The sequence below is a fragment of the Cydia splendana genome, chromosome Z, assembly GCF_910591565.1.
Source record: "Cydia splendana chromosome Z, ilCydSple1.2, whole genome shotgun sequence".
Taxonomy (NCBI): domain Eukaryota; kingdom Metazoa; phylum Arthropoda; class Insecta; order Lepidoptera; family Tortricidae; genus Cydia; species Cydia splendana.
In genome coordinates, this window is record NC_085987.1 from 3,521,191 (window position 1) to 3,532,425 (window position 11,235).

The 11,235-nt window shown below is 38.5% G+C and overlaps 1 protein-coding gene across 2 annotated transcripts; it reads right to left on the reverse strand.

Annotated features, from left to right (window-relative positions):
• Positions 1–252: 252 nt before the first annotated feature.
• LOC134804287 (uncharacterized) lies at positions 253–8,205 on the reverse strand. Of its 2 annotated transcripts, XM_063777283.1 has the most exons (8): positions 8,079–8,205; positions 7,196–7,454; positions 6,265–6,372; positions 3,327–3,781; positions 3,102–3,204; positions 2,562–2,657; positions 1,986–2,141; positions 253–340 (listed from the first exon to the last, which is right to left on the reverse strand). In XM_063777283.1, exons 1-8 carry the CDS (start codon positions 8,195–8,197, stop codon positions 290–292), a joined length of 1,347 nt encoding a protein of 448 aa, XP_063633353.1. In that variant the 5' UTR covers positions 8,198–8,205; the 3' UTR covers positions 253–289. The 2 variants fall into 2 exon arrangements, with proteins under 2 accessions (XP_063633353.1, XP_063633354.1); XM_063777284.1 differs by lacking the exon at positions 1,986–2,141 and having other exon boundaries at positions 271–340.
• Between the last annotated feature and the right edge of the window lie 3,030 nt (positions 8,206–11,235).

The window sequence follows — 11,235 nt, forward strand, 5'->3', positions numbered from 1 at the left end:
ACCGACGCCTAATATTAGCGTTTCTTTATTTATTTTATACAAGCTGGTCCATTCCATAACACACGCAAGCTGAATGCAGTTCTTTGGATGTACACTAGCGGCTCTCTCATCGAAAAATATTTCATGTAGACCGATCGATTTAACTTTCTGGCTCTTTAATATTTATAGAGCAGCTCATGGGAGCAGCTAATTTCTTTTATTGGCACTTCTCAAATTCGCTAAACCTTCGTAGGACAGTTCCCGAGACGTGAGTTAAGATTACAATTGTTTTCGTTCTTCGTCCATAGAATTAGTCGAATGTAGCTAACATAAGGTAGTATGAAAATGATGTCCTTATGATCTGTAATAAAAATAAAAACATTTATATCAAAACACAAAAACAAAGAATAGATTAAATAGAAACATTGTATGTTTTGATAAAAATGTAAGCACCTGCCTTAACTTAAGGCGTCAACTGACGCGCGCGGCTACACTGGCTACAGCCCGATATCATGGCTCCTCTACACGATGGGCCAGCGCCGGCCACTCCAAGGGACGCTGCCATGCGGTAGAATGAGATGGCAATATCACTTGCTCCCTCTAACGCATGGCTGCGTCCCTTGGAATGGCCGGCGCTGGCCCATCGTGTAGAGGAGCCATCAACCTTTGTGCGTTCCGACAAGTTTACGATGCCGCACACGATAGGCGTGACGTTCAAAGGGTTAAAGTCGGCAACCTTCCCTAGTCTTGTAGCAGCCGATATAAGAACATGACCTAATTTATTTATTATCCCTACTTATCACTGTTATCATACTTTTCAAAATGAACTTCCAAATTAATTCAATCCAACACAACGGGCGTATAAAGGATGACTCACTTTTACAAGGCCGTGTCCGACCCGGAGCTTCCGGCGCATCGTTTTCTATGGAAAGCATCACGTGATCGCCTGTCATGTCATAGAAAAGTAAGCGCCGGAAGCTCCGGCCCGGACACGGCCCGGTCTAACGTGAGTCATTCTTTATGGACGCGGACGCTTCATGCCCGCAAGCTGTTAACTATTGTCCACGGGAGAGAAAAGTGGTGTGTTCATTAAAACTGTCCAATTTTCTAAATAAAAGAAGTACCTTTTCATGTGAATAAATGTGTGTTAGGGTGGTTCACGTTTGTATGGGAAAAATTCAAACTCTAGTTAGAAGAAGCGGCACCCCCTCATTTTGTTACACTTGTTATGTTGACAAAATACGCCAAGTTTTGTAATCTTATCTCAACTACAAGGGGGTGCTACAACACTTTGAAATTTTTCAAAGTTGTATGATATCCAAAAAAAAAAGTATTTATTATTCAGAATTTTATTTAAGTATCTGGTTTCACACTATTTGCACATGTGATTTATAAGTTTTTAAGTAGAAAAACATTTTTATTTCTATTTTTTATAATTTTTCAAAAGTAAGATTTTTATTTTTTTTTTAGATTTTTATGTAAGTAGTGGTTTTCACATTATTTAAAAGTGTGATTTAAAAGTTATTAAGTAAAAAAAAAAAATATTTCTAGTTTTTATGACTTTTTTAGGCGAAATTCAAAAAATCTTACTTTTGAAAAATTATAAAAAATAGAAATAAAAATGTTTTTCTACTTAAAAACTTATAAATCACATGTGCAAATAGTGTGAAACCAGATACTTAAATAAAATTCTGAATAATAAAATCTTTTTTTTTGGATTTCATACAACTTTGAAAAATTTCAAAGTGTTGTAGCACCCCCTTGTAGTTGAGATAAAATAACGAAACTTGGTGTATTTTATCAGCATAATAAGTGTAACAAAATAAGGGGGTGCCCCGTAGGAAAATAAAAAAAAATGTTTTTTGAACCACCCTAATGTGTGTAAATAAGAAAATTAACCTTTATAGCCCTTAACTTTTGGGTTACCTGCAGCAGAGACGTGAACACAGTTTTGTGTTTGACGCTATTATCTTGTGAGCTTTTTGGGGTCAAATAAATTAAATTACCGTAGACATAGTCAACACTCCCACCGGCACCATCCCACATGCCTTTAGACCTAATGGATCCTGCACGTTTCTGAGGAATAGTAGTAAAATCCTTCTGTTTTTGACGTCCATATATTCCCATGGTACTGCGTACACTTCATCACCGAGACTGTCACTCTGTCAAATATAATTATTTACATTATCTCTTAAATTATGTCACCCAATGAGTAGAATTTTATTTAAACGCTGGGTCAAGTTTATTATCATTCAAAATTATGTCTAGATATTTTAATTTTAACATATTATTCATATTAATTTCTGGGTCGGAAGGCCTAGGTACCGATGGATCGATGAGGTCCAGAAAGACCTGTGTGACATCCAAGCGGCTGAATGGCGTCGGATCGCATAGGACAGGAACGAATAGCGAAATCTAGTGTCATAGGCCAATATTCACTTCGGATCGCTGAGCCAGCGAAGTAAGTAAGACCATCTGTACTGTTAGTCTGTTAGGTACAGCTAGTTGTACCCACGATAGCCTAAAGTGGAACTAAATGGGGTTGTGTTCTAGATGAATTAAACAGTTTAACAGTAATGTACCTTTGATTTAATTAACTCGAAAGCCACCGAAGTCTGAATTAATTGCTGGAATATGACGGCGGCAAGCAATCCATATTTTACCAAGGCCTCCGGTTCCTGTAGCAAAAACACATTAATTAATGTACCTAGTCAAAAACTTTTTTATTTTATATTTATCTAGGTGGTCCCTTTAGGTTGTACGGTCCCAGTAGCGAACGACGAGCGGCGCGTTAGGCGGAGCGTGCCGCGTAGCGTCGAGCGTCCAAGCGGTTTGAGCAGCGTACAGTGAGGCCGCTCGCTTAATATGATTGTCTTAGTTTAAGGTGTTTGCAGCAGCTCAAGTGTTCACTCAGTTTGCACCTAAATCTACAAGCCAAGTAGTAGACGACTTAGGACCACTTGCACCATTCACTAACCCGGGGTTAACCGGTTAAACCTGGAGTTACCATGGTTACCAGGGCAATTTGACACTGGGTTAACGGTTTAACCGGTTAACCCCAGGTTAGTCGGATGGTGCAAGTCGCGATTAGTGTAGACAGACTGTCTAAATGAGTTATTTACCAGTGTAGAACATTCTAGCAACATTAAACAACACATCACTTGGTGAAATGCTAGATAGCAACACAATGTCAGATCAAACGCTGCAGTCATGTCACCCATGAACCTGAAATCATTTAAGTACAGTAGAAATGTGTGTGTGTATATATGTGCTCAATATAGAGAGAATTTGTACGAGATATTTGTAGAAATAGGCTTTATCATAGCCCTAAGTAGGATTTAACTTACTCCTTGATCATTTGATAATGCCGAATCACATTTTTCAACAGTCCAAATATTTCTTCATTATACGCCCGAGTCGGCAAGGCGTCAGACTGTCCCTCTTTCGGCTTTGGGAACTCTTGCAAACTATTATATAGTATATTCATATGCCCCACCATATGGAACACCATTACGAACACCAATAAATCGTAAATTCCCATCGCAGTAGGGATATTGTAAGTAGGGAACCAATTCCAAGTGAATACAACTAAATAGCCCGTGAAACTGCGATAAGCGTCAAAAGGTAGAAGGTAGTCGACCGAGTGTACGAAGGACTTGTTTTCGGGGAGTTCGCTGGCGAACATTCCTTCGTAATAGTTCCGGAAAAGGGGGGAGAGGTTGTAAGCCAGCATCCCGCAGGCGAGCTGGAGGTAAATGACTTTGGTGGCGATCTTGCAGATTGTGTTTACTTTGCTGGATTCCTGAAATATCGAAAAAATATATAAAATAAAAAATAGTTTATTCAAGTAGGTAGGCATATTACAATGCGCTTATGAACGTCAAATAAACCTTTACCGGCTCCAACCGTACACCTCTGCCCCGAGAAGATTTAAATCCCCCCTCAATTGGAGGAGGGTATCCCAATATGGGACCGGCAACAAACTCGGCGGGACACATCTTTTCAAAACATTATTACATCTTATAATTAACGTGCATTACGAGTAATTAAGAAAAATACAATTTAAATTACTATAGAATTCATGCAATTATACTCAGTGAGTACATAACTTTATACAAATACGTAGCTCTTTCAGAAAACATATCAAATTCTTACAAAAGGAAAAGAAAATAACATCCATAAAAGAAATGAGAACACATATTATATGAATCTGACTGATTGTTATGAGATGCTTTCATACAATTTGATGTGCATTCTTACCTGAACTGCAAACTAAACATCGCTTTAGGTCTCAAAGACATTTGGACTACGATAGGATTGAGTTTAGATAGGTGCGATAGGCAAAACGCGATGTAGTTAATTTACGCTATTTATTTAACATCCATTTTAGGCAAAACATTAAAATGCCACTTTGAGAGTTAGGCCGATGGAGGCCGATGGTGGATGGGTTAGGACGATGAAGTATCGTAACAGGCAGTCCACTATATTATGTATTAGACACAGAATAAATAATAGTACTAAGGTACAGAAGGTTCACTCTCTAACAAAAGGCGTCTATTACGACAGATATGACCGCAAGGTGGCGCAAGCGCGAGCAGACATCCGTTCTGTAGCGGAATGGGGCAACTAGGTACTACCTACTGCTAGACATCAGTCCATATTGTTGGCGCTTTATCTCCGCATGCCTTAATTAGAGCATTTAATAACCAGAGTCGCCTTTAAGAGCTTACCCCTCTGCCGAAAACCTTGTACAATTGTGCAAACTTTTGTATGGACTGATGTTTATCTGACATGGCTATTTGTATGGTACGTACAAATCATGTACAAATAGCCATACATATGACGTGCCCATCCCCCGCAAAAATCGGCACACTGTTTTGTACAGAAAATGATGCGTCTCCAGTTACTAAATGCTCTAAGCCGCGTGCCTAAAAACGTTATATGACTTAGGCCCATTGCGCCATCCAGGGTTAGCCACTAAATCGGGGATAACCGGTTAAACCCGGAGTAACCACAGTACGATTTAACCCTGAGTTAACGGTTAACTCCAAGTTAGTGGTTAACCCAGGATTGGTGCAAGTGGCCCTTACTCGCGTTTTGCCTAAACTTCAATCTCCAGTGACATTAAGACTATGTAGCTTGCCAACTATTTCGCTTTTTGATACCAGTAGCTCATTCCGCGATTTCGTCGCGTCGCTACAAGTAGGTACATGCGGCCCACACCATTTTTGGTGTCTAGCAGTAGGTAGTACCTAGTTGCCGCATTCCACTACAGAACGGATGTCTGCTCGCGCTTGCGCCACCTTGCGGTCATATCTGTCGTAATAGACGCCTTTTGTTAGAGAGTGAACCTTCTGTACCTTAGTACTATTATTTATTCTGTGTCTAATGCATAATATAGTGGACTGCCTGTTACGACACTTCATCGTCCTAACCCATCCACCATCGGCCTCCATCGGCCTAACTCTCAAAGTGGCATTTTAATGTTTTGCCTAAAATGGATGTTTAAATAAATTGCGTAAATTAACTACATCGCGTTTTGCCTATCGCACCTATCTAAACTCAATCCTATCGTAGTCCAAATGTCTTTGAGACCTAAAGCGATGTTAAGTTTGCAGTTTTAGTAAGTTAACGCTTTTTTGTGACCAAATTTGTTTAAGACCTAAAGCGATATAGCCGATATACGAGTAACTAAAACAGTTTAGGGGTCAAACAGATCACTGTGTTATGTCTTTCCTGTAGACATACACAAGAGTTAAGGGCTATAAAGGTTAATTTTCTTATTTAACCCTTATCCACGTGAAAAGGTCCTCCTTTTATTTAGAGAACTATGATAAAATCATTGCTTACATGCCCACAAGCTGTTAACTATTGCCCACAGGAGAGAAAAATGTACTGTTCGCGATAACACACTAGTTTTCTCTCCTGTGGGCAATAGTTAACAGCTTGTGGGCATGTAAGCAATGATTTTATCATAGTTCTCTAAATAAAAGGAGGACCTTTTCACCCTTAGGTTAAATAAGAAAATTAACCTTTATAGCCCTTAACTCTTGTGTATAGACATACACAAGAGTTAAGGGCTATAAAGGTTAATTGTCTCCTGGTAGACACCAGGAAAGACATAACACAGTGATCTGTTTGACCCTTAGACCTAATGCGGATCGGTTCAACAGAGATGAAGGCATACTCGTACTAATTAGGAAATCGGCGTTTAGACGATAAGTGCCTTTAAGCTATCAACATAGGTAACAAAACGTTTTAGGCACGCGGAGAGATAAAACATACCTTCAATGCAAATGCACTTATATGCTCATGGTGCATTAAATGAAACTCGAAAACGAACTTTTTCACACACTCTTTGTAGTTCTTCTGAAAAGGTAACGACGCTCTTTGCTGTGAACAAAAAAGGAATAAAGCTCGTGACTAGGGAATGCAATCCCGATATTGCAATTTCGAGATCTCGCGAGATTTTCGAGATTCTTGATCTCGTTGACGGGAAAACTTGATTTTTGCAATCGCCGTCGAGATTAATTATTATTTTCGAGATTACGAACGAGATTGAAAGATTTATCCGTGCAATGTGAATTTGTTTTGAGTAATCATTTTGACCTTTGATTCATGTTGTTCAGGCAGTGCTGCAGTGTGCGCCCATTTCTTACTTAATAAACTAAAATTATATATTTTTTTGTTTTATTGCCTTGCTGAGTATAAGGAGAACGAACTAAGTGGGCCAATTACGAACGTTTGACATTGCCCCATATAGATCTAAAATCGGCTCTATAACTTGATAATTAAAAAAGTAATTCTCTATTTGACATTAATTCTCCATTTTAAAAAGGTAATTCTCCATATTTTACATTTTTTTCGTACCCATATGTGTAGGTACAGACGGGCAATCGTCTTCACTTGGCTAACCTTGTGATTTTGCCGTTGTGATTTTTGTTATAAAAGTTGATTAAATAAAGATAAATTAATACTGTTGATTATAGTAGTTTAAAGTACGATATTTTACCTTTCAGAAGAAGTTATTACAATTAACCTAAAAATACTACCTTTTGATTTATTCCAAAACTCACTTACTCGTAGGTGTTCGTAATTATCCCACCTTCCCCTATACTTAAAAATACTGACATGTCTATCAAAAAACTAGAACTTAAAAAAAAAACCAAATAAACTATAGTCTACGCTAAAAATCGGCGCATAAACTTGTACTTACAAGAAATAGCCCGGTTAGAAACAAATTCGTGTAAATTTGCCCCATATCAATAAACCGAATAGTTTTTCTATGTTTCCTCATGTACAAAAACGCCAGGACTTCCGTAATACAAAACGTGCCAATTAAGAATTTGTGATATATGGACAACAGTATTGCGCGCCGGGAGAAGTCGCCTAGGGTCCTGTTGGGCCACTGTCCTATAGTCTCGAGCGTGAAGCGGAGCTGTCTCATGTAGTTTAAGGAGAATATTTTCGGGTCACTAAAACAATTAAGACAGACAATATTAGTTTATCTAAGTGTACAGTCACCTGCAATAATAAATAAAATAAAATGCGTTTATTTTCAGACAACAAGGTCCATAGTATTGTCAGTAGGTACTTAAAATAACAAAGTAAAATTAAAACTTAAAATTAAAACTAAAATTATTAATACTAAACTAATAGGTACTAAAACTAAAATGAGTACGTTTTAAAATGAATGGTATGAGTACGGACTAATCCCAATAAGGTATAGTTTATCCTTTACGTTGGAAGGTCAAATGGCAGTCGCTTTCGTAAAACCTAGTGCCTACGCCAATTATAGGGATTATTTTCCTAGCAGACCCCAGGCTCCCATGAGCCGTGGTAAAAATGCCGGGATAACGCGAGGAATATGATGATTATTTTAAAAATTCATCTTCAGAGTATAATCTAATACTAATAAACACTTTTCAAGCAGCCGCAGATGTTTTCCAAGAAAATCATGCATGCAGGAAGACGCTAAAAATTGTTTTTGGGTACCATCACTACCCTCAATGTTAAAGGTAGTAAAACTAGAGCTACCTAGATAACAGGGGGAGGATCCCTAGGGTAGGGTAGATTAAAATGTGTTTAAAAAAAAATACCTGGCCTGTATTGTTGTCTGCATTTTGAATTGATATCTCTTTGAACGGTGTTTCCCTTCAACGGCTACTTTAAATATGCTGAGTTGTTGGCCATTTGTATATAATAACATTAAACGCATAAAAAAATGATAATTTGTATATAATGAGCATATTTATTGATATTGCGTGGATATCATGCCTAGATTACTCGCCAAAGACTCCGCATTATGAAAAATATACACGGACGTGTCTTGCTATTTCAGTCAGTCTCGGTACAATAAGTACTGAGGTTGACTGAAGTAGCATGATAAATACTGAACGTTTCCGAGAAAATACGATGGAAAACAATTATGCACTACATCTGTACTAGTGTATGCATTTAGTATAGGACCGCAAATGAGTACTGACCTCTACCATGGGTTTTACACGGCCTGAAACGCTAGTGATTGCGTCAACTTAAACGTACATCTAGCTTGCACCATGTCAGTACGAGGGAGATGAATTGTTAGTTGATTTACGCAGTGTCTAGCAAATATTAGTGTTCAACTCGTGATAAGGTTAGGGTCAAGGCGGAAACAGTGGCTCATCTCGAACAGTGCCTCAGTCGCCCAAATACCGCCTCTCTCGTGTTGAAATTAGATTGAGTGAGCCAGTACCCCGTAGCCAGTTGAGTGTATCTGGCCTTTTTCTACCGAGCCACTGTTCCCTCCTTGACCCTACTTGAGTCTACATCATGCGTCGTCTATCTTCATAGTTAGTTAAAAGGTCTGTGATAGTTTGCCCTTAGACCCTGCCCTCCAATTCTCACGCAGCTATTTGAACTTAGGTTCTAATAAACATTATTACTGCATTTTCCAAATTGTTGGGTACGGTAACACCTGTCACTTAGAAAATACTATTAACACATTCACTGCCCCCGACGCACATGTGCGTCCACCGTCATACAGGTTTGTTCCTAGGCCACGCCCCCTGGCAGTGAATGCGTTAAGTAGTAATTTTAAAACCACAAGCATTTTGTCGATTATATTATTTCTTATAGAAGGTTTTATTGCGGACTAAATTACAGGCCGATAATATAAATATCCTATTACTCGTATTTAAGTGAAGCAATCACACCTTTTTCCCATTTTACTTGCTCGGTAAGGACAAAATTAATTAGATGCTATGGGCGACCATGATTTTAACTAGGTTAATTATCTATTTAATGTTTAAAAAAATTAGATAAACAATATTTTTTTAAACGTTGTGAGTTGTGATTGCAGTTTGATTATGAAGAAATAAAAGTGAGGTATGTATTTAAGTGAGGTATGTATTAGCAAGCTGAAGTGGGCAGGCCACATTGCACGCAGAGTCTTCTGAGTCTTGGCCGATGGGGTCGAAAAGTGCTCGAGTGGAGACCACGGACTAGCAAGCGCAGCGTAGGACGTCCACCCACAAGATGGACAGACGATCTTGTTAAGGTCGCCGGAAGACGCTGGATGCGGGTCGCTTCCAACCGGCACGTATGGAGGTCCAAGGGGGAGGCCTATGTTCAGCAGTGGACGTCTTATGGCTGAGATGATGATGATGATGATGTATTTAAGAGATTGGAAAATAATGAAACAATAGTTAACTATAAATGGTTGAAGTCAAGCAACAGTAGCCATCGCAAGTGCCGGTTGTAAAAAATGTTTAACGAACTTATACTTTTGCTTTTTTGTATTTAACCTGTTTAATGGTTGCTTGGTTCACAGTAAGTTTTATATCGGTATGGTACTTAATATTACAAAAATAGATTAAAGTAACATTATTTTTGATTTATTTGTACTTTTTAGGGTTCCGTAGTCAACTAGGAACCCTTATTAGTTTCGCCATGTCCGTCTGTCTGTCGGTCCTCGGCTTTGCTCCGTGGCCATTAGCACTACCAGTAGGACCAGCAAGGTTTGGTGGATCAGACACTGGTCAAAAGGCGTTTTCGCATTTTTTAAGGAAGAATCGAAATTCAAAGTGGCTGTCATGTTTTACAAACTGACTACGAATTCATATTAAGGTACCTTTCGGATCCTAAGATTTTCATCATGACTAGAACAAATTTTCCGTCAGACGTACGAACGTACCTACCGTTTTCGATCTACAAGAAAAAGTCTAAAAAAAAGCAAAAATGTATGCAATCCTTCCGAAAAAAAGTAATTTGATCGGCCTATTCAATTAGTATATATTATTTATGTATCATATCTGTGAACTATCAATCTGTAGTTGCTTATAATATAATCTGTTCGCAGGTGACGTCTGTTATCGTTCTTTAAACCCTGGACCCTGTCGAGCTTACATTACAAGGTACAGTTACCAATCGCCATCAGTACGGTTACCATCAGTTTGTCACTGACGTAAACGCCGTCGAGAACGTAATTTACTTTCTATACGTCCCGTTTGCACTAATATGCGAGTGCGAGCGAGATGTGTAGAAAGTAAATTACGTTCTCGACGGCGTTTATGTCAGTGACAAACTGATGGTAACCGTACAGATGTAACGTAGCGGGTACACTACATAATTCCGAAATATTTTATGCCGAATTTTAAAATATCGAATTTTATTATTCCGATTTTTAAATGCTCGACCCATCAAAATTCCGATTGTCGTAATTACCGAACGATGAAAATCACGAAGTTTTATATTTCCGAATAGTAAAACCGACGATTTTTTTTTAATTCCGAACCACATAATTCCGAATATAAAAATTCCGATAGGGAGAAACACCGAATTTAACATTTACGATTTTTGACATCACGAATTCCGAATTGTCATAATTCCGAAATTTTGAATTCCGATTTGACGTGATTCCTATTTTTTTTTAATTCCGAATAACGATATTCCGAATTTGTTGTTAATAAATAAAGTTACCTACGTTTCTACGGGGGGTAGCAGTTCTAACGTAACCTAAACCTACTTTCTTAAAAACAGTTATTTACTGTAGTAGGGGTCGCAGTTCTAACCTAACCTATACGTACTTTTCTGTAAGCAGTAAGTTTCTAGGGGAGGGAGGGTCGCAGTTCTAACCTAACCTACACCTACTTTTCTAGTAGCAGTTGGTTTCTGTAAAGGTCGCAGTTCTAACCTAACCTAACCCACTTTTCTAGTAGCAGTTGGTTTCTGTGAAGGTCGCAGTTCTAACCTAACCCACTTTTCTAGTAGCAGTTG